This window comes from Mauremys mutica, chromosome 10 (genome assembly GCF_020497125.1).
Source record: "Mauremys mutica isolate MM-2020 ecotype Southern chromosome 10, ASM2049712v1, whole genome shotgun sequence".
Lineage (NCBI taxonomy): Eukaryota > Metazoa > Chordata > Testudines > Geoemydidae > Mauremys > Mauremys mutica.
Window position 1 is genome coordinate 8,295,952 of NC_059081.1, and position 27,587 is coordinate 8,323,538.

The 27,587-nt window shown below is 41.6% G+C and overlaps 1 protein-coding gene across 1 annotated transcript; it reads left to right on the plus strand.

The window, feature by feature from the left end:
* The first annotated feature begins 497 nt into the window (after positions 1–497).
* Positions 498–27,447, plus strand: LOC123378235 (band 4.1-like protein 5). The gene is made up of 10 exons (XM_045031789.1): positions 498–672; positions 1,795–1,889; positions 8,480–8,608; positions 9,192–9,253; positions 10,079–10,189; positions 13,422–13,515; positions 14,543–14,620; positions 15,478–15,519; positions 16,077–16,210; positions 22,086–27,447. Exons 1-10 carry the CDS (start codon positions 513–515, stop codon positions 22,141–22,143), a joined length of 963 nt encoding a protein of 320 aa, XP_044887724.1. The 5' UTR covers positions 498–512; the 3' UTR covers positions 22,144–27,447.
* Positions 27,448–27,587: the final 140 nt, after the last annotated feature.

Consider the following 27,587-nt stretch of genomic DNA (forward strand, 5'->3'; position numbering starts at 1 on the left):
GCTTTTCAAAGCTTGGATCCGGATCTTGATTCAGGTTCCAACTTCCCCATAGCTGGGAAGGATTTGGATTAGCTGTTTGAGTATTATAAGAAATAAAGGTGTTGCACAGTGCAGCCATTCCCATTTGCTATGTTTGCATGCAAACTCCATATAAAAGACTTCAGTGAGATTGAAGACACTTTGTGCTGATGATCATGCTCCACAGAGAATTTTTCCTCTACTATGAACTGATTTTTCATATAGCAGAAGAAGTGAAGATAATATATGGACCTGTTCTGAGTTTTGAAGCTTGTTCTTCAAGGTATCTACCTTGTAGATTTTAAATTCCCGTGAAAGCCAGGGTAAACTTGTCTGAAACCATTTTTAAAGAATGCGCATGGGTGCTTGAAAACAGGCAAAGGAAAGTGACCTGCTTTTTTTACCTGAGGTTGCATATTTTAAATCCTTGCCTTGTGTTGTCACTTTTCTGAAATGATTCTACCTATCTCTGTCCATCTTCCTACTTTTGCAGCATGCCTCTGATTGTTGATTTACTAGACAGCAAGGAGTTGCTGGAGACTTGCATTGATGAGCCTATTGCTAGTTTGACAGCAGGAGTTCCAGAAGAGGCAGATCTTAGCTTTGTTCCTCCTGGCACAAAGGAGACAGCTGCTGAAAAAATAGATCCTGCTGGTAAGGAAACTTCCTGAATTATTGCCATTATCATCCCATACAGAGACACTGATGGAATTATTGTGATGACTGAGTACTTTTCCTCCAAAATCCCAAAAGACTCTACAGATATGACAAACTACACATATAGGGATCACTTTGCTCAGCACTGAAATACAGCCACCTCCTTAATATAATATAGGGGCTGTTTTAATAGCACACAGCAATATTGTACTGTAGTTCAGAAAAGAAAATGTAAGTATCCCTGACAATAGTGGTGAAAGGTCTTGGTAGATAGAACATGCTGTATAACTATATTGGTGATTCCAGTAAAAAATGCATTTCAGAATTCAGAAACAGCACAAATACTACTGGTATGTTTACCACAGCCTGCATTTCCAACCATATTGTGTGCTGATTGCATCAGGATTTATAATCCTGATCGTACATGATCCAAGATGTCACTACTAGAATCATGGTATTCCTATTGGTGTATCTTATCTTTCTTAGGTACTTAAATAGCTCCCGTTACCTTAGTGTCTCAGTGCCTCACATTTTCAATTTATTTATCATCACAAAACCCCTGTGAGGTAGAGAAGTGCTGGTATGCCTGTTTTACAGATAGGGAGCTGAGGCACAAACAGATTAAATGACTTGTCCAAGGTTTCACAGGAAGTCTGTGGCTGAGAAGGGAGTTTGAACCTGGATCTGCTGAGCTTGACAGTCAGTGGTTTCGGCTGGGAGCAATTTATTTCTCAAATCAAGTATGTATGAGTGCAGAACCAAGAGAAAGTATAATGGTTCTTTACAGAATATGTGAGAACCCATAAATGGTATAAATAAACTCTCTTCTGAGGAGCTACTTTTGTACTTGCAAATAATGCCTGAGACACAGATTCACTGACCTTCCCACACTTGCACTGAACTTTGTACTAGTACGAGACTCCCTCTCTTGGATTCAGCGCATACAGACCAATCCATGGAAGTTAAATTGTTCAAGTGTAAACAAGCAGCTTTATTTCATACTGGCCCAGATAGCTTGATCTTCTGATAATTCGCGGTCAGGAAGGGTAAAGATGAAATGCCAGATAACCCCATAGCTGCATTAACAGGGCCTTGGGTTGTCTCTGCCATCTTTTTCAGCATTCAAAGACACGTTGAAACTGAAACATCTGGAGACAGAACCCAGCCCAATGCCAGCGCCCTGCTCCAACATAAACATCAATATCAATAAACAGGTACTCGGGTTGCATTCCTGAAAGTTGCTGAGCATGTTGTGATGGTTTTGAGAACCCTTTTGCTTTCTGGTTAATGTGTTCCACTTGTTTGAAAATGTCTGTAAATAATGGAGACACCAGAAAATCAAATGCATATACTTTGTTTTATAGACTGTTTTGCATGGTAAGTGAATAATTTCTGCTGGAAATTAGCTAAGGATCAGATTTACAAAGGTTTTGTAAATGCCTAAATATGTAGGTAGGTGCCTAGTGGGATTATCAGAGGTGCCTAGACACCTAACCGTGTATGCAAATTGTGCACAGTCTAGTCCACTACTCAATTTCATACAAGGACTGAGTGGAGGGAGAGAGGAGGGGTTTTTGTTTTTGTTTTTTTTACCTTTTAGTTTATTTTATTGTTTCCATTATACTTCTCAATCCAATACACAAGAAAGCATACACTATAACAAGAGTTACTTAAATTCCCTTAAAAAAACTCTTATTGATTTCAGTAGGGTCAGGATTTCACCCCCTGCACCTCATGTTCACCGTCTGCAAAATATTATTTTTATTATTACGTGGGGATAATAACTTGATCTTTGATGGGAGACCACTTCTGTTAAATAACTTATATTTATCAGTCCTTTGAATGGATATTTAGTGCAGGTTTCACTGTGCTTATTTTCCTTACAGGAGAGTTGTGCATCTTAATTCATTAATGTCAATAATGCCCTCAGAGAAATAGGAGAAAAGGTGCTATGGGGGGCAGGGCACGGGGCCATGGTCTGTAAAGCATTAGCCCATAAAAAGTATTTATAAACAGACAGATCACCTAGAAGAAAAGGTGACATGTCTGGTGACATCCTTTGCCCATAACAGTCCCACAAGCCCGTTGGGATTTCCCAAGAATTTGGGTTAGTTTTCCCTTCAGATGTTGCTACAAAGCAATCTGATTAAAAGCAACTCAGCCCTCTCCCCCTCGTGTTACAAACCCAAGATACTCACTGTATTTTGAATAGGAAGAGAAGGCAAAACAACACACTACACCACAGAATTAGCCCAGGAGGACTAAAGGTTTGATTTACCTCCCATTGAAGTCAATGGGGTTTTCTCTTTCAGTTAAGTTGGCTCAGGATCTGTTAAAGATTTGGAGAAGTACATGTGTAGGTTGAATTGCGTGACTGCAGAGCCCATTCTTATGTTTCTTCCCTTTTTTGAGAAACGTCTGTTGCTTCTGTATGCTCATAACCGGGTATTATGTTCATGTCTCCTTTAAGGGCTGACAACTGGGATGCCTTGGGTACCTTTCTGTTTGGCGACCTGCATTACAAAGATTACCAAATCTCTAAGAAGATTAGTGGGTAGCTGTGGGTCTTATTATGCTGAATGTAAACAAAGGCAAATGAACACAATTTATTTCAGAATATCGTGATTTGTTCATCTCCCTGTTGGCTTTAAACAAAGAGGGAAACAATTCTGTAGATTAAATCGAGAGAGAATAGAATGAAACCCTCTGTTCATAGTGTTAAATTGTGGCTATGGTAAACTAAACACACTGAGACTCATATAATGAGTTAGTCTAACAAACAGATGCCTGTACCGTACAGCCCTGATTATGCATATGTCACACAGGACACTGAATAACTTCGGATAATGGAAGTTCTGGATAATCAAAATAATTTTCAGTTTAATAGTTACTGGGCAATATATTGCTGTTTAGATAATGGAGTTTTGCACACCTGAGATCTAGATAATTAAGGATGAATTATACTACGACTACTTAGTTTTGTAAGCAAAGACACCTATCAGTAAGGACCTGCGGATGACCTTCTAAAACTGATTATTGTGAAAATGTAGGGTGTAAACTCTATTTGAATCAGTATTTTTCCTCTGGTAGAAAAGGAGAAAGTTGTTTGGCTAAAGCTTTTCAAGCTGTGCTGACTCTAAGCAAGTGGTAATTGGAGAATGATGGTTAAAAACAAAAAGAGCTAGAGATTGTTTGAGGGGGTCAATTTTGAGCTGGACAGAAATTGCCAGGTCACTTAGAGGGTCACAGCTCATAGATCAAATGTTTCTCATGAAATGATCCCCAAAATGGTGACCTAAGAACAATAGTTAATACCAGTTTGGGAGCTGCCCCCTCTTTGTTTTAAACCTACTGTTTTTGAAAGCTACTTCAAAAAATCCTGCGTATCTCTAATACATAAAATCTATTACAAAATGCGTATGTACAAATTATGGACCTGATCCTGCAAGCAGTCCCATTGTTATCCTTTACTCTGCTCACGTGAGAGAGACTTGCGGTACCTGTTCCTGTTACACCGTGGCAGTTTATAACTAGTCTATTACTATAAAGAGAAATAATTAAACTAAAATCTTGAAGCTAACTTTATTTTTGATTCTTTTATTATCCCAGCTATTTCTTTGTGTTTTTTGCTTGCTGATTTCAGCATGCTGTGTCGTTTTCTCTTTGTAATAATATATAAAATATCTCCAGTTTTGTTTTAGCATGCTGGAATGTACTAGGCAAGAGATTATAAGAAGCATGACAAATTGCATTGTCAGCAGAATGGGTCAGTAGTTCTCTGCTTGTGAAAGCAAAGCGGTGTCTTGTACCAGTGAGCAAAAGAACTTCACCAAATGCCAGTGAATTGTTCATCAGCTGTTAGCTGCAAAACTTGAACGTTCTTCTCTAAAGATCAGAGCTTGTCTCTGAGAATCATCTCTAGATAATTCCAGATTTACATCCACTCTTGATTGGTTCTTTGGTAGGGAAATATCTATTTCTCTATCGGTCCCCTTAAAAGGGCAGAATCTATCTGGAATGAAAATTTGCAAATGTGGAATGAATGGCTTTATTCTTCCAAGCCAGTTGCTGGAGTTTCATAGCTGCTCGCTGCCAAACTTTGTTTGAATGGAAGCACGTAACTGTCATTCCCAAGCTTTTGACTAGCACATTGGCCAAATCTCAGGAGCCTAACAAAGGAAAGCAATTAGTTCTTAAATACACTTTTATCAGCTTCTAGAATAAAATGAACAGTGAAACCTAGCCCTAGTTCCTGAGGAATGTTTTTATTCCCGAGGTGGTTTTTTGGGGTTTCTTAGTCTTGTGCTACTTAAACTATCATAAAGAAAAGTGGAAAAGTTACTTGACAGTGTGGACTTACCAGACTCTGGGAGATTTTTTCAAAGGTACCAAAAGCAAGTAAGTGCCAAGCTCTCATTCAGAGTCAATGGGATTTAGTTTCCTAATTCTCATTTGTGCCTTTGAAGATCACCCTGCATTACTCCGCAGTGTTTGTATAGTCTTCAGATATAATTTGATGTATTATAGATATGATTTATAGAACAGATACCCACTAATGAACAAACAGTTAGTCTAAGCGTATTCCAGTAGGCAGGAACAATGAGAACTGCCATGGACCTGGGATATTTACAAACCTGCAGAGTTAGGTGTCTTTGCCAACTACCCAAATTGTCGTGTGCCAAATACTTATCCCCCCCCATTTCTGATTTCTCTACTCTGCCCTTTGGTTAAACACAGAATAAAACTGGCACAGGGAGATGTCTGTTAATCTGAATAGAAATGGTTTTGTGGCATTAAAAGAAAATCAACAACAAGTTTTTATTTAAATATTTCCCCAACAATGTTGGGAACCTAAACACATGCTACTGCATGAGAACCAGAAAGTGACTGGGCTAGATTCACTGTCCATACTGAGGAAACTGTAACAAAAATAAACCATGGAATAGTGAAAAGTAAATAATGTGTGTGTATATATATTTAGTTTTAATAATCAGTTACTGTAGCACCACTGGAAAAATAAATTGTAGAAATTCCATACTATAATACCGATTGAGAGTCTCTAGATTTGTGTAATTCCAATGTTTTCTGCAAAATGTAAATCTTTGTTTTATAAATGAATCTGGTTGCAGCAATAACCTTTTAAATGTGAACCAGTGCAGAGAAGATGTAGTGAGTCTGCAGACATACTTGGGATCAGATTTTGAAAAGAGCTCAACTCTGATTTAAGCATTATGAGTGTTCAACATGAAGCAGCTCCCACTAAAAACAATAGGAGCTGCTGGATGCTGAGCATGTCAGAACATCTGGCCCCATTTGTGGATGATATGCACTTCAGAAAATTTGGCCCTTAATTGTTAGCTCAGAGAGATCAGAAAAGTCTCCTGTTCTTTTGAGTGGGATGTTAACTCTGAAACCCAGTGTGGTTGGATTAATTTGTAAGGATATTCCACAGCAATAAGGTTGGAATAACATTTATTAGAGACTTTATTCTGTTGAAATCAAAGCAGTGAAGGAGTCAGTACGACGACCGTATGTGTGATTATTTTACTTGCTTCTCCTGGCAAATATTGACCATTGTATCCACAAAACACTCTAACTAGGGCTGGAAAATTATGTAAAGATGCTGCAAATATCTGAATATTCTAACTTTTTCCCCTTGGCCCTCCACTTAGCACTCAGCAAGAGTGGGCAGTAGGGAAGATATAGAGAGATGGAACGACTGAGGAAGGAAGGATAGATCTCAAGGATATGGGGAGAATTAATGGGGAAGGTTAATGACTTGTTACAATATAAAAGCTTGTTTTTGTTAAACTATTCCATAAAGTTATGAACCATCCACTAAATATTTTAATAGCATTTCATATATTTAGTGTGAATGTGTGTCTCCCCCCACCCCCAAATTTCTTTTGGCCATAATTATTGGCAACAATTAAAAACACCCTATTTTACATTGACAGTAGCCCTTTAAGGTTGGACCAACTTTTGCCTTTGGGGATTGCTGACTTAGGCCAATATTTTTAAATCTGTGTGCCTAAAGTTAGGCTTATAAATCCATACTTGGACACCTAAATAAGTGGTCTGATTCTCAAAAGAACTGAACATACAGCAGCTCTCACTGAAAATCTTGGTTTGTAATTCCAGTTAATTGACAAGGTTAAGAGTGAAGGGAGGGCGTCAGTCAGCAGTGAAGAGGTTACCCTTCTCTTGTTGTCTTTGGTGATGAGCATGGATAGTTAAAAAAAAAAAATGCTTTCCGCATACAAGCCTGTGGGCTAAATACTGCTCTTTCTATGCACACCAACAGCTCCTCTGGCTTCAGTGGGATTTCTCCTGTGTTTAAGGCCTGCAGTATTTTGGCAATATGGTGAGCACTGGTGGGGGAGAAGATTTGTCTAAAGAAGAATCAGTCTTGTTTATCAAGTGGCTAACTATATGATGAGGAACACAGGGCTCTGGAACTTCCCCTGCTGAGTCGCACCCTGAAGAGAAGGGTCATAAGGTTTAGTTTCCACTCAGTTGATTAGCATCTGTCGCTAATCAAATAGCAGTTAGCAGATTGAAAACTTGGTTAACACTTTGCAATTAAGAAAAATAGTACATATAACCAAAAAACCCCAAACTGTTGTAGAATAGATATTGCAGACTTTGACTGATCTCAGTGTGTGTCTGACTAGTACTTTACTTCTGAAGTAATTTAGTGGGAAAAATATTGTGATAGCCTTGTATGTCTGGCTGGTTAGTCTAATATAACTACTGGAGTCTAAGGAAAAAAAATCTCTTGAAGCTGCATTTGAGAGCAAATGTTCAGCTGCCTACTTAGGATAAATTGATTTAAGATGGTAGGTATCTTATTGTTTACATTAATAGGATTTAAAACTGAATTAAAAACCCCATCCAGTTGCTAGGTGAGTAATTCCATATGGTTCCACTCACCAGAGTGACATAGTGTGGAAAGTTGTGCATTGCTCATGTAAATTCCTAGCTCCTGGCTTTCAAAAGCCTTTACATTTGTACAAAGCATTGTGTGCACAGGGTTGTAAAAACAGATCTGTGCCAAGATGCTATTAGTAAAACGCATCATTTTTCTCATGATAGGCTTTAGAATGGTTAGCACATTTCATCTTGAGAGCATTTTGTAAGCACCAAGGCCTTGATCCTGCATATCCCTGTGTGCTGTCCAGTATTGTGCACAAGGGCTCTGCTCCACAAGGCAAACGGACGCTGCACATAATACAAGTAAGGTTAAGCACCAGGCACAATCCTCTGCACTGAGCAGTGGGTGAGTCTAACACCCCCATTGTGCACCTACTCCCTTATTCACCTGTGCAAGGTGGAGAAGAGCTGGGTGGGGCTAACAAATGATTAAGGAGACATGGGCTGAAACATGTTTCTCAACATGGTAATGAAGAACTTCACTCAGTGCTCCCCCAAAGTCTCACTGCTGTTATTAGTCAGGAGGTGTAACTATGTGGCCTTGCAGCAGTATGCTCATTATTGTGGGATCAGAGTCCCATGCTGTCCACCTCTTGCATACTGCATCTTGCCTGGCTTTAAATGCAACACTCAACCCCTGTGCTGTGTAGGATCAGACCCTTGCTAGTTAACCCTTTAAGTACTATTTTACAATCAAGTTTCAAAACAAAGTCAGAAATTGTTTCTCTGTTGTTTGAATATTCGCCTTTTCTGATTTTTTTTTTCCACTGAAGCCTTGCTGTTTAACGCTGGGTGTTGATGTTTATGGACTCAGCCCAGCCCAGGTTTTGTCATGGAGGGGATGCTCCTAATGAACATTTTCCATTTCTAGGATGAGGTGGTGAAGTTGACAGATAAATGTCTTAATAATGCAGTTGAGAGCCCAGTAACAACATCAGAGCGTCTTCCTGCAGACATAAAGAGCAACATCCTGAAGGCCCAGGCAGAGGCAGTGCACAAGGTACATTCTTTGCTCAGAAGGATTATGCCATTCTCAGGTGTTCCCCTTAGGACTGGCTAGAAGGGACACCATCAAGAAGCCTCAAAGATTAACGCTCTGCTTGAGTTTGACTCTCTTGATACTCTGCTGTCCTGGAGAGGCTGCTGTATGGGACTAGTCTTTAGGTATGAAGGCTCTGTGTAACTAGGGGGTGAAACAGTGGCAGAGTGGAACTGCCCTCTGACCTTCAGAGGGAGATACACTGACCACTCTGCTGGTCTCGGGCCTTAATGGGGTCCCTCTCAGCATATTCCAGCTTTTCCTTTCAACAGAGGTAAGGATCTGAATAAGTTTGGTGCTTGCACTGCTAGCAGATGTATTAAGAAGTGATAATTGTTTCTTGGAGGACCTGGCTGGATTGTTTTACATTAGCACTGAGGTTTTCATAACAAAAAAATAATTGACAGTGCTTTGTTTGAATAGCAGACACATGGCTCACTCTCCCCTTGGGAAGGGAAACTCCAGTCTTTTCCATGAGTCTCTAAAGTGACACAAAGATGGAATTAAATTTTGGAAACTTATTTTCGTGTTCATTTCCGTTTAGATCACAAGAGAGGATAGCATGTCGGACAACAAGAAAACCAGTATTCACGATGCCACTGCCAGGTACAGCATAGGGCTGGAGGAAAGAAGCAGCATGCTCACGTGACCTGAGCACAGGACTGGGAGTCTGGAGTGCTGGAGGCATACTCCTGATAATGATTCTTACCAGTGGTTTAGAGCAAGTGATTTAAGTCCACCTATGAAAAGAGGACAGTTTAAGTTTCCACATCTGTTAATTTAGCGTCTTATAAGGTTTAATTCTTTAATATGTGTAAAGCACTTCAGAGCAAAACATCACTATGCCCCGTACTTGCTAAGTGTTGTTTATGTACAAGATAATTCAGATACTCAATCTGAGCTTTCCATCTTTTTCTTCCTTAACCCATTAATGGCATTACCTTTTTTTAGGTAATTTAGCATGCTGAAAGTTGCTACCTGCGCAGTTTGAGACACTGAAGTCGTATCCTCATAGAACAAGCACAGTATGTGCAGTGACATTGCCCCACTAGAGTATTTCCGCTCTGTCCTAGGGCACAGAGGGTAATTTAGTCTCCATTGCTTACTTTTTGGCCACACTGCTCAGAGTGCCAGCAACAGGATCACTTACAATGGAGTTTATATAAAGTGAACACCTGTGTGCAAAAAACTGGCACTGACAGCTCATTTCACACAAGTCATTGCCAGGGTTGGCTGGATTTGAACTAGGTACGTAGAGGTTAAAGCAGTAACTTTGTGACAAGTTATCTGAGATCATTATGTGGCAAGCCCCAGAACATTTGCATAGGCAAGTAACTGACAAGAGTTTGGTTTAGTAGGGAAGAAAATGTCTTTCTCCTGAAGATGGATAAAGAACTGGCAATGAGGAATTGTACCTGTTCCTTTTTGCAGGGGCATCCTGATCTCAGGGAAAGCACAGAGCAGCCTCCTGTCAACCAACCCACTATTTCAGGAATCAAGAGAAGTGCTGAAAGAAATCCCTGCCTCAAATGCCTTCCTTCCGTAAGTGCTCTGGGAAGGAATGTTACTGGGATAAGGAAACAGCTCAGAGATTAGCCTGGGAACGATGAGAAACAGCTGTTAGCTAGCAGGATGAGCAATCAAACAACATTTCCTCACCAATGAGAGGATGAGGAGGAGAAAAGCTAGGCTGGCTTCATCTGCTGACTTTTCTTTATCACACACTCACTATGGTCTTCAGAGTGCATGAAAATAAATGGCAACAGAGCAGAATGATGCAGCAGGGATATGCAGAAATTGTTGTTCTTAATATTCTCCTTTATGCTTGTGTAATTGCCTGTTAAAATATTTAAAATCAAATAAATAGCTAAAAGGAATTTGATCAAGGAAGTGCAGTCAAAAACATACCAAAAGAGAATAGGAAATACAAGTGTGTTTGAGGTTTTTTAGATTGCGGTGAGAACAGGGTATTTTTAGTGTAAACATCCCCACATGAACCTAAACGCAACAGCAGTGCCTGAGAACTGATTGGGAAAGAGAGTGAAATTAAGCAAGCTAGGAATGAGCACCAGCTCTGGAGTTAGGAGGCCTGGATTCTATTCCTGCTCTGCCAATGACTCACTGAATGGCTTTGAAGGAATCATGCCTCAATGTTCCCATCTGTAAAATGGGGATTAATGCTTACCAGCCATAAAAAAGTACTTTGAGATCTATGGATGAAAAGGGCTAAAAATGTTCATTACTGGTTTTATTTGCAGGCCTTTCTCTGGCACTCAGCTCTGTGGCATGTGAGCCACTCATTCAAATTAATTTATCCTCACAACCCACCTGTGAAGCCAAGGAAATATTATTCCCATTTTATAGATGAGGTACTTAGGCTCAAAGAGAGAGTGTCTTACTCGTGATCAGACAGGATGTCTGTAAATGAGTAGGAAGAGAACACAAATTCCCAGTCCAGTGCCTAAACCACATAATCTTTTTCTGCGTGGCTGATTGGATAATTTTGGTAGCGGTGTCCATTCGGCCCGCACATGTGTTGTTCCCCCGTGTAGGCGAGCGGACTCACCCCTGCGGTGCCTCCTGCTGGTGACTTCTGGGAATTAGCTCCATTCAGCTCTGGAACGCCCTCTGCAGGCCGGTGATCTACCTGTCCTCTGGCCCCGTGTCCCTCCCTGGACCCCAGTGTCCTGTTACATGGGGTGCTGCCCCCTGGCAGTAACCCCTTTCTCTCAGGGTCTCCCCCACCCTCTATCCCCACCTTGCCTCAGTATATGGCTACTGCCAGTCATTGTCTAGCCCCACGCCCTGGGGCAGACTGCAGTATCAGCCACTCATCACTGGCAAGGAGGGTTTGGACCTGCTGCCCTGGCCTATCCCTGGGCTGCCCTCTGCAACCCCCAGTACCTATTAGCCCTATGCTAGGCCGCAGCCTGGGGCTTTCCAGGCTAGAGCTCCCCAGCTCCTCTGCCTTTCCCCAGCCCTGCTTCACTCAGGTACCTTATGTCCAGCTCCCTGCAGCCAGGCCCATCTCCCTCTATAGCTAGAGAGAGACTTCTTTGCTCCTGGCTTCCCTGGCCTTTTTATACAGGCCAGCTGTGGCCTGATTAAGGTGTGACCCAGCTGTGGCTGCTTCCAGCCACAACCTTCCCCCAGGGCTGTTTTAAGCCCTTCAGGGCAGGAGCAGGGTAAGCACCCTGCTACACCCCCCCCCACTTGTGCTCTGCCACAAGGCTAACCAGCGTTGCACGGGCGAACCCTCCTCCATTCCTTCTCAACTGCTCCTGGCTAGAGGCAGCGCTCTAGCTGTCCGTTAACAGATTGTTAACTTCTACAGACTTGCTAATAGTTTCCCTATTTTAGGTACAGTACTTCTTAGAGTTTCCTTTTTCGTTCTTTTGGTCTTTTATTTATTTTTTATCTTAAAATTTTGTTTTTGTTGGACCTCTCTTCAATCCCCCCCAATCTGAGGACCCCCCTGGACATATGCCCGGTTCATCATGCTTCAAGAAGTGTCTCAGCTGCAAAGAATCTATCCAAGTGACTGATGGACATTCTTAGTGTGTCCACTGTCTGGGAGAAAACCACATTCCCCAGAAGTGTGGTTTATGCCAGCAGTTGAAACCCAGATCCAGAAAAGATAGAGAGCTGAGACTTAAGCTTCTTCTAATGGAAGCGGCCCTCCAACCACCCTCAGACCCATGCCAAGACTTCACACGTCGAGAATCCTCATCGCAACCCTCTACGTCTAAGGGAGAGCCTTGACCTTCTATTTGGACAGTACAAAAGTTTTTAGAAAATCTCCTAGGCTCTTCTTCCCCACTGGGGATAGGTCTAAGGGCACAGCGATTTCAGCTCAAAGACTCTCCAAACGGGTCTCAAACTGTATCAAACTCTGTTATCGGATTTGCAATTCAGCGCCTCCATCCGTAATCCTTATGCACTCTGCAACATAGAATTCCTCACCTCTCGCATTCTTCAAGGGTATCTCTGTATCAGAAATCTGCAGAGCAGCTACCTGGGCATCTGCACATACCTTTTCAGAACACTATGCCACCCTGGGGGACTCTGCTGCAGACACCAGATTGGGCACCCCAGTACTATCCTCCATAACAGACTCGACTCTGAGGCCCCAGTCACTTATAAGGGATGCTGCTCAGGAGTCACCGACAGTGGAGCACTCATAGGGACATACTTGAAGAAGAAGAGGAAGTTACTCCTATGGTGCAGCACCAATGGTTCTTTGAGGTGTGTCCCCCTATGGGTGCTCCACAACCCACCCTGCTTTCCTCTACTTTGGAGTTCTCATCATAAACTCTGTGGTAGAGAAGGAACTGAGGAGGGTTTACCTGCGTTAACACTGGTTAGCGTTGTGCAGAGCACAAGGTGGGGACAGGACCCTGCTACCAAAATTCTCCGATCAGCAGCACAGGAACGCAAGCACACCTACAGTGGAGCACCCATGGGGTGCACAAGGTGAGTAACTACTACTTCTCTGTACACAAGTTTGAGACAAGTGCTGTAAAAAATCCCCTCTGGGATGAAGATGTTGACATTGTTCACTGCCTGGGATGTCTGCAGTACAGTGCAGTGGTAGGTGCTGAGAGGGCTACAGGTACTTGGCAATCACATCAGCATCTATCTTCTTCATAAGCATGAATCTCCTCCTTGCCCTATATTGATTTGTGGTTGTGTTTCTAGGCTAAGCTGTCATAAAAGCAGCGCTGGTTATTTCACACGGCCTCTGCAGTGTGGTGAGGATGTTTTCTTCTTTCAGTAATGCATTAGAAGAGGATAATGCCGCCTCTGCCCCCGAAGAATCACTGGTTCCAGCTATTCTGGCTCCAGCAGAGGAGACTGCAGTTTTAAAGGTACACACCACCTGTTTGTCTGTGTGCAAGGCTCTTCATTTCACACTGAGACACTGACACTATCAGTTTAATACAAGAGGAACGGCTCTGTGCACATAATAAACTTTACAGCAGCGTACTAGTTGTAGCCACACATTTACCAAATCGTGATTTCTGCTGTATGCAAATACCATATGACCCCATTTTAAACCCCACTCTAGGGTATGTCCCTTTGTGTTGTCTGTCCAACACTCTGGTTTCCGTAATACTCCAGGATGGCAACCTAGAGCACAGTATTTTCTAAACTGGCGTGTGGATGAATCTGCTTTATCCCACAGTTTTGGTGTCTCAGGGAACAGATTCTAAGAATGAAATTCTGCCACTTGGCTGCATGGGTGTAGTTCCCACTGAAGTCAATAGCAAGGGCAGGGTTTGATCCTGAAGTTTTTATTGTGTTGCTTAGATTTTGATTCTGATTCAAAGATACTGTGTTCTCCATGGGGGCACCAGTGAGCACAAATAGTAGATGTTTTATGTGCATGTGACATGGTCAGCATCTCTGTGTCCATCTCCAGACAATTACGTGACAGTAACATGGAACTCCTGTGATATTTCACTAGACCAAGGGGTTCTGTGTATGATTCTGGATCCCCAAAAGAGAAGGCTTCTTAGCTGCTGCACCTCTAACTGATATTATGCTGCTGATTCCAATGCACAGCTATATCTACTTTTCCCAAGTTTAGATCTTCAGTCCAGAGACTCCACTTAAACAATTGTATCATCCACATGCACAAGTGTAGTGGACGATTTTACTCCTACACAGCAATGTTGGTGTAAAATCTTCTAGCACAAAGCCTAGGCTGGGGAGATGAGAACAGAAGGGCTTGTTAGTAAAGATCTGATAATATTCGTTTTTGTTTAAAAGATTAACAAAAACCAGGCCTAATGGACCAGTAAATTGACGAGGGCATTCAGAAATCAAGAAACCACTAAAATTCTCCATCTGGAGACTAATGGGGATTTAATTAATAACTGATTTATTTTACAGAGCAGTCCAGATGACCTTGATATTTTGTTAACATCGCTGACGGAGAATCTAATTGACTTTACAGAAACCATTCCTCGGGTAACTATGTTTCAAAACCAGTGGCTTAAAAGGAGCCTCCTTCATGCATACAGATTTGATTTAACTATTGACTATTTATAAAGGGAAATGTAATCTATTTCTAGATATCTGTCATTTGGTATCTGTCCATTGGATTTGTGTCTGATATGTAGTAGTAGCGTGGTTGCTGGTCTGATAATCCACGTGTGCCTTAGGTTACCACTCTGATTTGTGGGGGCACTATATGGGTGCTCACCACATTACGGCTCTGAACCAGAAGTGAGGTCACCTGAATTGGTTACAAGTATCATAGTTTAGTGTGGAGCCGTTCTCTGCCCTCCCCGCGAATACCGCACTGCTTATCGGTGCATTCTGGAAAAATCTGGACAGCTGCCCCAAGCACCTCAGCAGGGATAGGGAGTACTTGGAAGGCATGCACCCAAAGCAGCACCCATGACAGCCTGCTCTGGAGTATCTTTACTGCACAGAGAGCTGGGGAGGAGGAGGAGGACCTGCCAAACCAGTTGCAGAAAAGGGGTCCGATACACACTGCAAACAAACTCCCAAAAAACTGGTTACTGGAAGACAGCTATGTGCTAAAACCCAGTCAGCTGACCACTGTACTAATCAGTTATTAGCTATGTGATGTTCAGACACAAATCATGCTTAAAGTCAGTCACTGTTACAGGCAGCTTGATTCAAAGCCATAGTGTTGGATGGGCCCTTAGCAATGGTGCAGGCTGACAAGATATAAATAATGTGATAATGCTGCTAGCAACAAATTAACTTTTGAGTCAAATTGTATTGAGGAAATAATGTTTCTAAAGCATTTTGCATTTCATTGAAACTTTTCCAGCGTCTTTGTTTTCCTTTGGCAGGTGTCTTCCCAGCCCACAATTACACCCAGGTGGATCGTGCCAGTGAGTAGTTCAATCATTCTTATTTATTTATAATTCAGAGTGGAGATTTAATGGGATGTTCTCAAAAATAGTTTAGTTTTGTGTTAAATTTTATTCAGGTGGCCATTTTTATGGGATTTTTTTAAAAAAAATCTATGCCAGTGGATTTTTAGATGTAACCATTCCTCTTTGCTGTTCGAAAGCCATATACAACAGTATTGTGCCTGGATCCCAATAGCAATGAAACCGACAAGAAACAGTTTCATTAGGGTGACAACATCAATAACACATTTGAAACTTCTTCTGGCCATGACTAGTAATGCTCAGATGTGGGATTATTTCTATTTAAGAAGATAAATTTCATATTCACAGTCTTCTGTTTGAGTTATTTTCTATAAAGTTTCTTTAATGATTTCCATTTGCTTGACACCCCTTCCCACCCTCCCAACCTCTAGGAGCATGTTAGTTTCCTCTGACATTGTGACTTCCAACCAGTTAGGCACTACTGACAAATGTACCTTGTCCCCTCACAACAGTGCTTTTGACCCCGGTTTTCTGTTTCATTCTCCCTAATTCAGAGTGGGCAGATTTCCAATGGGCCTTTGGGGAATGATGTTGTTTTAGCTCTAAAGGCAGTGAAAGGCAGCGCTGAAACATTGTCGCTCCCAGCTGGATCTCCATCATCACAGCAGTCAGCTGAAATCCTTGCAAGGTAAGGGCTCTTTCCCAGCTATCTGATGCATTGGGTCGCGGTTGGGAAGAATGGTGTCCTGCTCAAATTCCAGCCTGAGTGGTTACATTCTGTCCATTCCTGCAGCTGGCAGTATGTTTCGCTTCCTCGCCTAAACTTCCGTGTACTGTGGGGGTACAGTGGTTTCATTTGCAGTATTTAAGTAATTGTATAGTTTGTATATCAGTAGATAGAGTAAGTGATGAAAAGCACTGTATAAAAAAAGCAGCTTTTTTATTTAAAAAAAAAAAAGATGTTAACAGACAATGAAAAGGATGTACAATGAATAATAGAAATGCAGCTATAGAGTTCAGAGGTAAATCTGTCCCCATAAAGTCTGCCAATAACAAAGCAATTTAGTCAGCTGTGTATGAAAAAGAAAAGGAAACAGAAGTGAATTTCTGGAAATCTCTTCCACACCCCACTGGAGCAATATAAAACAACATATCCAGCAGGTTTAAAAACTTAAATGACATCAAGAACAGGCACATCATCATTTACAGGTACAACCTTTGAAACTGATCCCACATTGAAAAAGAGATGAAATACCAAATAAGCATAAGAACAGCCATACTGGGTCAGACCAAAGATCCATCTAGCTCAGTATCCTGTCTTCTGACAGTGGCCAATGCCAGGTACCCCAGAGGGAATGAACAGAACAGGTAGTCAAGTGATCCATCCCATCGCCCATTCCCAGCTTCTGGCAAACAGAGGCTCGGGACATCATCGCGGCCTATCCTGACTAATAGCCATTGATGGACCTATCCTTCATGAATTTATCTAGTTCTTTTTCGAACCCTTTTATAGTCTTGGCCTTCACAACATCCTCTGGCAAGGAGTTCCACAGGTTGAGTGTGCATTGTGTAAAAAAATACTTCCTTTGTTTGTGTTAAACTTGCTGCCTATTAATTTCATTTGGTACCCCCTAGTTCTTGTGTTTATGAGAAGAGTAAACACTTCCTTATTTACTTTCTCCACACCAGTCATGATTTTATAGATATCTATCATATTCTCCCTTAGTTGTCTCTTTTCCAAGCTAAAGAGTCCCAATCTTATTAATCTCTCCTCATACAGCAGCCGTTCCATACCCCTAATCATTTTTTGTTGCCCTTTTCCGAACCTTTTCCGTCTAATATATCTTTTTTGAGATGGAGCAACTGCATCTGCAGCAGTATTCAAGATGTGGGCATACCACAGATTTATATAGAGGCAATATGATATTTTCTGTCTTATTATCGATCCCTTTCTAAATGATTCCCAACATTCTGTTCACTTTTTTGACTGCCGCTGCACATTGAGTGGATGTTTTCAGAGAACTACTCACAATGACTCCAAGATCTCTTTCTTGAGTGGTAACAGCTAATTTAGACCCCATCATTTTATACGTATAGTTGGGATTATGTTTTCCAATGTGCATTACTTTGCATTTATCAACATTGAATTTCATCTGCCATTTTGTTGCCCCATCACCCAGTTTTGAGAGATCCTTTTGTAGCTCTTCGCAGTCTGCCTGGGACTTAACTGTCTTGAGTAGTTTTCTATCATCTGCAAATTTTGACGCCTCACTGTTTACCTCTTTTTCCAGACTATTTATGAATATGTTGACTAGGACTGGGCCCAGTACAGACTCCTGGGAGACACCACTATTTACCTCTCTCCATTTTGAAAACTGACCGTTTATTCCTACCCTATCATTTAACCAGTTACCAATCCATGTGAGAACCTTCCCTCTTATCCCATAACTGCTTATTTTGCTTAAGAGCCTTGGTGAGGGACCTTGTCAAAGGTTTTCTGAAAATCTAAATACACAATATCCACTGGATTCCCCCTTGTCCACATGCTTGTCGACCCCCTCAAAGAATTCTAGTAGATTGGTGAGGCATGATTTCCCTTTACAAAAACCATTTTGACTATTCCCCAACAAATTATGTTAATCTATGTGTCTGACAATTTTGTTCCTTACTATCGTTTCAACCAGTTTGCCTGGTACTGGAATCAAGCTTACTGGCCTCTAAATGCTCGGGTCACCTCTGGAGCCCCTTTTAAAAATTGGCATCGTATTATCTATCCTCCAGTAATTTGGTATAGAAGCTGATTTAAATGATAGGTTACAGACTACAGTTAGTAGTCCTGCGATTTCACATTTGAGTTCCTTCAGAACTCTTGGGTGAATACCATCTCGTCCTGGCGACTTATTACTGTTTAGTTTATCAGTTTGTTCCAAAACCTTCTCTAATGACACCTCAATCTGGGACAGTTCCTCAGATTTGTCACCTAAAAAGAATGGCTCCAGTTTGGGAATCTCCCTCACATCCTCAACCGTGAAGACCGATGCAAAGAATTCATTTAGTTTCTCCACAATGGCCTTATTGTCCTTGAGTGCTCCTTTAGCACCTCGATTGTCCAGTGGCCCCACTGGTTGTTATCAGGCTTCCTGCTTCTGATATACTTAAAAAAAAAAATTGCCATTACTTTTTGAGTCTTTGGCTTGCTGATCTTCAAATTTTCTTTTGGCTTTCCTAATTATATTTTTACACTTCATTTGCTGAGTTTATGCTCCTTTCTATTTTCCTCACTAGGATTTAACTTCCACTTTTTAAAGGATGCCTTTTTGCCTCTCACTGCTTCTTTTACTTTGTTGTTAGCCACGGTGGCTCTTTTTTGGTTCTCTTACTATGTTTTTTAAATTTGGGGTACACATTTATGTTGAGCCTCTGTTATGGTGTCTTTAAAAAGTTTCCATGCAGCTTTCAGGGATTTCACTTTTGGCACTGTAACTTTTAATTTCTGTTTAACTAACCTCCTCATTTTTGTGTAGTTCCCCTTTCTGAAATTAAATGCTACAGTGTTGGGCCGCTGTGGTGTTTTCCCCGCCACTGGGATGTTACATTTAATTATATTATGGTCACTATTACCAAGCGGTCCAGCGATTATTCACCTCTTGGACCAGATCCTGTGCTCCACTTAGGACTAAATCAAGAATTGCCTCTCCTCTTGTGGATTCCAGGGCTAGTTGCTCCAAGGCGCAGTCATTTAAGATGTCAAGAAACATTATCTCTGCCTCTCGTCCTGAGGTGACATGTACCCAGTCAATATGGGGATAGTTGAAATTCCCCATTATTACTGAGGGTTTTTTTTAATAGCCTCTTTAATCTCCCTGAGCATTTCACAGTCATTATCACCATCCAGGTCAGGTGGTCGGTAATGTATCCCTATTGCTATATTTTTATTATTTGAGCATTGAATTACTATCCATAGAGATTCTATGATACAGTTTGGTTCATTTCAGATTTAAAAGCATGTTGTAAATGAGAACAAATATAGATCTCATAATTAGATATTTGGTCAGAACTGTTGCCAGAAATTCTTCAACAGAGTTTATACAATCTCCAGCCCTTGCCTTCATTTTTTCCCCCAATTCACTTTGCAAGCCAATAAAATGTGCTGAGTATCATCAAAGTTGTAAAAGCCCCAGGCTTTTGATCTTTTAAAAAAAAAATCCTATTTCGGCACGCTGCTCCTGATAACGTCCACCCACCCACTCTTGAAGCTGTTTTGTAATTAAGTGAACATTTTCCTCTGATCATAAGTAACTCTGACTAAATCAGGAAATGTGTTTATTTCTTTAAGACAAAGAATACTCCTTTGACTCCAAATTAACAATATAACATGTTTTTTTCCCCTCCATGGAGGAAAAGGACAGAATTAACACACACAAAAAGTTTTCTTAGAGCACTGATCAGAGACCCCTTCAACATGACCTAACAGATTCAGTGTTGGACATGTCCATGTCCAAGTTAAAGGAAGAAATAATCTGGGCCCCAATTCTGTCAGCTGTTCTGGGCGGATGTGCCCCTGCACCCATACACAGACAGGTGCAGCCTCTGTGTTATGTACGTTTGTTATGAGATTTACAAACATCTCTCCCTTGCGATGCAGGTGCACATGAACCTGTGTATGGAATCCTACGAGTGGTGTAGATTAATCAGTTTCAGAATGCAACAAGATTTCCTCTTCACATGATTTTGAATCTACATCTGTCTCTCTCTTTGATCTCCAAATTAACAGTTTGTGGCATTTTAAGAATCAAACTTTACCTCTAAGCACTTTGAGTTCTATAGATGTAAAACTCAATACAAGGGCTAAGTATTGTGTATTATTATTGAAATAAGCTAATTGCTTGAGGTGTTAACAGCACTCATAGGAACATGCAAATCAGAAATGCTTGCATTCACTGACAGAATGCTATTACACATTCATTGGCTCAGGAATGGGGTGGGAGAGGGGTTGATGCAGAGAAATAAACACATCTGTACCTGAGTTATGGGTTCATGATGAGAGTTAAGTGTCCAAGCAAACTTAGCATTACTTCATTCTTCTGACACCTGTAGGTGATGTAATAGCTATAATTATTATTGCCCAAAATATAAAAATCAGGCAACTACTAACAGACCCCAAAAGAGGAACTGTACATAAAATGTCTGTCAAGCACAGATGGCAGTTATTACAGGGAGCAGCACTGTTACAGATACTCAGCAGAAAATCCTTGCCTCTATCTCTCAGGCCATTCATTTAAAAAGGTTTCTATTCACACTCCCCAAATGGAAACATCACTGTAGGCAAAAATCCTGGGGAGAAAGAAAACCTCATAATTGGCCTCAACACGTGGGTCAGATTTCAGTTTCTGAGAGCAAGGATTTCAGTATTGCTATGCAAACAAGGCCACCAAACCTCCAGCACCAAAAACAATGAGTGTGTTTCTCTCCTTGACATGGTTATGGCTACTAGCTGGAAGGCAGACAGCAGGAGCCATTGGTAGGTGACACTTCTCCCCCATGGATCACATGCCAGTTGGGTACTTGGAGTAGCAGGGCTTTCTGTGACTCTCAGCATGGCAGTCCTCACTCTGAGTTTCAGCTCAGTGGGTTTTTCTTCTGTTTTGTACTTTTACTACCAATAAAGATTCTGCAACCAGGTCTCAGCTGGCAGTGTTGTTGCTGACGCACAAGGCAAAATCCATTCCAACTTGACCTTCTGCAACTGGTCCCTTTTAGAGAAAATAGGAAGGTCTGTTCCTCCTCTCAGTTGTTATACAAAGGGAACACAACCACTGAAAACAGCCAACACAAATCTGGATCTTAGACGTTTGCTGCATTACCACGGAAGCTGCTAACATTCATTGTTCACTTCTCCTTGAAAGAGAACTATGTCCAACATTGCTTGCTTTCAGAAATAATACAACTCCTAATGGGCAGGTATCTACACCCCAAACCTAGGCCCTTATTGAAGTTTGTTGGAATCTCAGAGGAGAAGCTATGGAGACTGAACTGCCCTTCGTCCCTAGGGACCCCTCCAGATCCGGTGCACTGCTGAGGTAGTGTGGAGAAAGCTTGTACTGCTGCTACTTCACCGGCACACCAGTACAGGTGCAGTACAACTGTCAACCTGGCTCCTTTCACATGCAGTTGACTCACTTTAGATGAAAAAATAACGTGGGTTAAATTAGCATTAAAATCCTGTGCCCTTCCCTGCAGTCAGATTTGGAGCAGAGTTAAACCATGCTAGTGTGTGTTGGTCCAAGCGCGCACAGACATCTTAGTGCTAATCGTTCTTCTGAACCTTCCTCTTGAGCAGCCAGGAACGTGGGCTAGCTACTAGGTGTACTTCAGGCAGCAGACAGTATCCTCAACAGCTGTGAGCTCTCACCCTCCAGTCAGTGCCAGCTTTCCATAGAGTTGTTGGAGCACAGCTAAACTCATGGTCTTTGCCCCAGTAGTAGCGTCCTGCACTTCTCTCAGCAGATGGTTCCATTGAAGAGTGTATTTACAGAGTCTTTGCTTTGCTTTCCTCTCTTTAGCCCCGTCACGGAGGATCCTGCAATAAAGCCGAAATGTTTACTCACCACTGAACTCTGAGAGGAGGGAGCTTCAGTGCTTCCAATCTGCTGAAAACTCAAACCTTCTAGCATCTTCAAGGAGCCCTTTGGAAGGACCTACCTGGGATTAAGCTGTTGCTGGATGTGGCCACAAATGACCAGCTGCTTTGCTGAGAATCTGGAGGGAAACTTTCATCTTCATTACAGTTTAGCTAGAACTATAATATAAACTAGGATGTAAAGCTCCAAGGATGCACGAGCTTCTCCCTCAGGAGAGATGAAGCACACGCTGGAACTAGTTCTGGGCATGAATAACGAAATCTAGGAGTGTTTCATCCATATTTGACTTAGTCTCTACCTTTTACTGCTTCATAGATGGGAAGTGCTCACTCTGATATCAGCCCACTAGCTTTGTGAAAATTTGTGTCCCAGAGCTTCATAACTTGACACTTGGAGAAATTAGAAGAACTTCTAGGGCCAGCAGCTGATTATGAATATAAATGATGACTAATAGCGATAATGGTAATTTTATACAATCAAGGCCATTCTTTTCTGTGTGAATGTCCCTTCTCTGTTTTCCTTTGTACCAACATGGACAAGCCTTCTTGGCCTTAACCCTCTTTGTAGTCTTTTGCACCTTCTCTTTACAGCACCTGGAAAGAACTGAAAATCCAGCCCATGGGTGCCCATTTACCCCAGTAACTGGATTTAAGCTGCTCTTCGTAGCCAGAGAAAGGAAGAATTCTTCTGCCAAACAGCTTAGCATTCCCAGAGAAAGGTAGGGAGGTCTCACATTTTGCCCCAGACGTCTTCATTTCCTAGAAGACTTAACAAATGTGTTTAGATGTGTTTTAAGCCATAGAGATGCATCCTAGTTTGGATGCGAAAGCGAGACCTAAGGATGAAGGGCGTGAACACAGGGACTCTCCAAAGGCTGGTCTCCGCTGTTATTTTTTTAGGGCTAGGAGGGACTTTTCACTGTTGATCTTGGTTCTGTTAGTGTTTCCAGCAGCTGTTATTTAGGAACATGCGACTAGCGGGTTAGGTGGCACAAGTGTACAAACAAAACAGTTAATATCCCGCCTGCATTCAGTTCCAAACTTCAATATCAGGTATGGATGGGAATGAGAGTGGAAAGAGGTCAGCTGGGGACAGAAAGAGGACCAAGGGTCAAATGTCTCCTAATGGCAATTCACCCATTTGGGTAGGTGGAAGGTAGGAGCATTTGTGCAAGAGTGGTGACCAGACTACACACTGCAGAGTGCTGACCTTCCTGTACTAATGGCGAACATGTTCGCTACCACGTACTAAGGAGGATTAGGATACAGACAGTAGCCAGCTTGAAGAGACCATTAGGGCTGCAGGCAATAGGGTCCCCAGCAGAAACCACACAGATGAGCCTTCAGATACTATGGTGATGAGTGCTATCAAAAACTTTAACAAAAGGTCAAAGGAAGGAGAAAAATGGGAGCCCAATTGGACAATAATTTGATGTCCTTTACCATGACTGCGTCCTAACAGGAATGCCTGGTTGAAATAGCAAGGGGGGTAGTTTCTGTGTTTGTGACTGGGGCAGAGGCTGGTCTCTGCATAGTGCTGTATTTTATAAATATTTACATGCAGATAGTTCATGTTGGCAGAAACACTTTAAAAGAAAATTCTTAAACTTTTGCCCATTTTCACTCCTGCTCGCTTAAAATCTGCACATTACTAAATGTGCAAAATAAAAACTGGACTAAACCACTGTGGTGATAAGAGAGAATGGGTTAGTTTTGGGCTGGTTTTTTCCTCAGCATAACAAGAGTTTGCTGCTGCTGAATGTGGCTGCTGTAGTGCTTGTGTCTGCAAGATGCTACATAAGTAGCAGTGGGGCTTGGTAGACCAGCCCGTGACTGTGTGTGGATAGTGGTTCCCAGACACTGCTACAGGAACCAGTGCTAGGGATTTGTGACTGGTACCACAGGTTTTCCCACACTCTCTATGCACTGATTGTGAGAGGAATTGAGCAGCCCAAGTCCTCACTGACTCCAGCGCTTCTCATCCTCAAAGTGAACTTCTGTCATAGGCCAGATGTGGTGGTTCTGCTCACTCCCCATTCAACTGTATCCACTGTAGTAGAGGTCTGGATTGTTTACTCGTCACGTCCAAGCTTTGTTGCAGGTTAGGATGGATATGGCTTCCTGGCTCATATCTTAGTCTGGGTTAGTACATTTGCCCAAAAAGGTTGCTTCAGCAATGGGAAGCTACAGGTGCAGGAACAAAGCCATTACTTGAGAAACTTGGCACTTCCTGTTAACCTGTTTGCTTAGCAGCATCACCTGCCAGAGAGATTTGTTGGTTTTGTCAACAGACCGAAGACAGTAGAATTTTAATTGAAAACAAGTTTGTTAGTTGATACAGCAGTTGAGGTGAACTGTGCACTAGCCGCAGGAGCCTCTTAACAAAATAAAATGATTAAGCATAGTATGTGCAGTCCCTCCCCCAGTCCTCTTCCCAGTGACCATCTGTGTCCAATACATTATACATGGTGGTGAAAATATTGTGCCCTTAAAATCTAAATAGTTTAATGCTGAATTAATTAGTGTGATCTTTTTAATCCCTTAGAATATGGCCAGGATTTTTCCAAAGTAACTAGTGATTTTAGATTCCTGGATTTTTGGTGCCCAACTTCAGATATTTGGGATGAAATCTTGGCCCCGTTGACGTCAATGGCAAACTCCTAATGATTTAAGGGGGGCCAAGGATTTTACCACTAATTTTCAGAGGGTGAGTGCTCCCCACTTGCTGAAAATTAGGGCCTTTTATATATCAAGATGGGCACCCACAATTGCTAGTCACTCTGGAAAATTGTAACCTGTAAATCCTATTCTGTTCCAATGATGATCTGATGCTTATAGTTTTGTTTCACTAAAATGTTACTTACAAAATGGCAGATGTAAGTGCAGTAGCCTGATTGGCTGTTGAATCCATATTGTAATATTACAGAGGACCCATATTTACCAAAACAAAAATACAGGAACCACGACACCTATAGAGTATCAATTACTGCCTTTCATCCACTCGGAAGGGGGCATTTCTTATCATTTCCTGTTATTTACTGGTTGTGTAGAAGGCCCAGCTGGCCTGTAAAATGTTGCCCATTGGCATTTAGTTATTTTAATTTGAATGCTTCATCTATAAAATTCTGCCATCCAGGTTTTGAATTTGTTGTTGGGACATTTGATGACATTGTTGAACAGTTACAAAGTACAGCAAAACAACCCTTTTAAAATTTGAAGAGAGTGAGAAATAGGCAATTTGTACCACCCAATATGTGGCATTCAACGAGGGAAAAACCCAGCTCCCAAAACCAAGGAGTTAATCTCCATTTGAATTACGAAACTATCACCCCACTTTTTACTGATGCTTATTCCAGTGTATAGTAACTAAATGTTGCATTTTGCCTCTTCTTCTTTTACTGTGTTGGTGTTTAGTTTCTAGATATCAAACAGGGATTTGTAAAATACTTTCTTATGTCTGGAATTAAAATGTGACTATTGTAAACACATTGCAGAAGGGTGGCTGGACCACATGACCACCTTGGTTATGGAAATGTAAATAGAAACTAATTTACCTTATTAACCTCATGGAAGTGATGGCTCTTAAAGCTCCAGCATCGATCTCAAGCGATTAGCCTGACAGCAGCAGGTTGGAGAGTCTAAACTCTGTGAGTAATAATTTCCATTGAAATGTTTATGTAATAAATTCCATAGCTACTTACATCATATGTTCAGTTATGCCATATGCATGGGGCATCAGAATTAGCGTGCAGGATCTTGGAGACCAAAACCACAGGCCTCTTTACCACTTTAACTAAAGGACTATGGCTCTGCTAGTAAGAAAGACAGGCAGTATAAAGCAGTACTTACACATTAGCCAGTTACAGTACATACGTAAGTATGAATTTCTTCAAATTGGAGCATTAGCCTATGTAGCACAGTAGGACTTTAGTTTGGACTGTTTTCTGAACAAATAACTCCAGGAAGGAAAAACTTGCTGCTCCAGAAAAAAGACTGGATAATAGCCCAGTTCAAATTTGGGTTTCTTTCCACAAACCTCTTCTTTTCAGTCTTATTTTCTTTCCCAATCTCTCCCCTGCCCCACACCTCACTTTTTTGTCTTCAGCACATTCCTGCCTCTTGCAGGAGATGCTGTACTATGCGATCATCCTTCCCCTTCACAAGCGGCATGGGGCTATATTGTCAAGTACTAAACGTGCGCTGCTAGACCTCCTATAGGTTAGGGCATTCACCTAGCAGCTGTCTCTCTTGACAGCCCAGCACCTTGTCATATGAGATGTCTTATCAGAACTTCTTGGATTAGCAGCAAACTCTGTTAGCACTACACTGTCACACCCAAGGCTTTTCACAAATAGCTGGACAATAGTACATTTTTATTTTTAAAAAATCCTTGTCGTTAATGGCCTTTTAATGATACAAGTGTAACCCAGTTTAACAGAGAGTAGCAAAGAGCATGGGTTGCACAAGAAGACTCATCAGAGGCATGTTTAAAAATTCCTATAACAGAACAGCCATTTGAAAATGTGAAAAGCTGGGAGATACATTATGGTCTGCTAAGCTCTGGGAGTTGTTTTCTGGCCCAGAGCAGTCCTCATTCTACCTGAATCTTTCACAGGACTTTAGAAATAGTGCAGGTCCCCTACCCCAATGCATTAAAATTAAATGACTTTGATAAGCACACTAGGTTTTTATGATTAGAGAGCGAAATCCAGGCAATTTGAAGAGTCTGCATTTGAGACCTGTGATCTGGAGCACTCGGCATTAGCATTTGACACGGGGCATCAGGATGTTCCCCTTCAGCTCAAGTGCTGAAGCCCCATGGAACTGTTCGCGGTAGGGAGCGGGTATTGCATAATGTGGGAGGAAGGTAGGAGTCTTCTGTGATGTTCCCAGCCATTTTCCTTTCTGGCTGAGCACTTCACTTCTCTGGTTTCCTCCCACACACACACAACTAATTACACTTAACTGGACAAACTTATTTCAAAGTATGTAAGAATATTTTTTAGCGAGACAGTTTTGTTAAATCATACTAGCTACTGTATTTTTACGTTTTATATGTAAAGCTTGACAATAGCTCAATGTATAATTTATTTTTGTTTTTTTATAAAGTTCACCCTCCTGCTTCACGACGATAGCCAATGTATAAACTGTATTAGAGGCACTGCACTGAGCTTCATATTGAGTCTGTACATGGTAACAAGAACTGTGATTTGTAGTCCACTCAGAATCAATCGTGAATTGTTTTTATTGTAGTTTTCTCTTAAATATACCACATCTGTGCAAAACGGTCTCCCAGAGTCATCTTTCCTTCGAACGTCACTTCCACAGAATTGTAAGGCAGCTAGCGTGACTTTAGCAGGGCAGGCTAGCCAAGAGTCGGTGTAGGAAATTAACCATCGGCAGTCAGAAGACTGCTCCAGTGAAA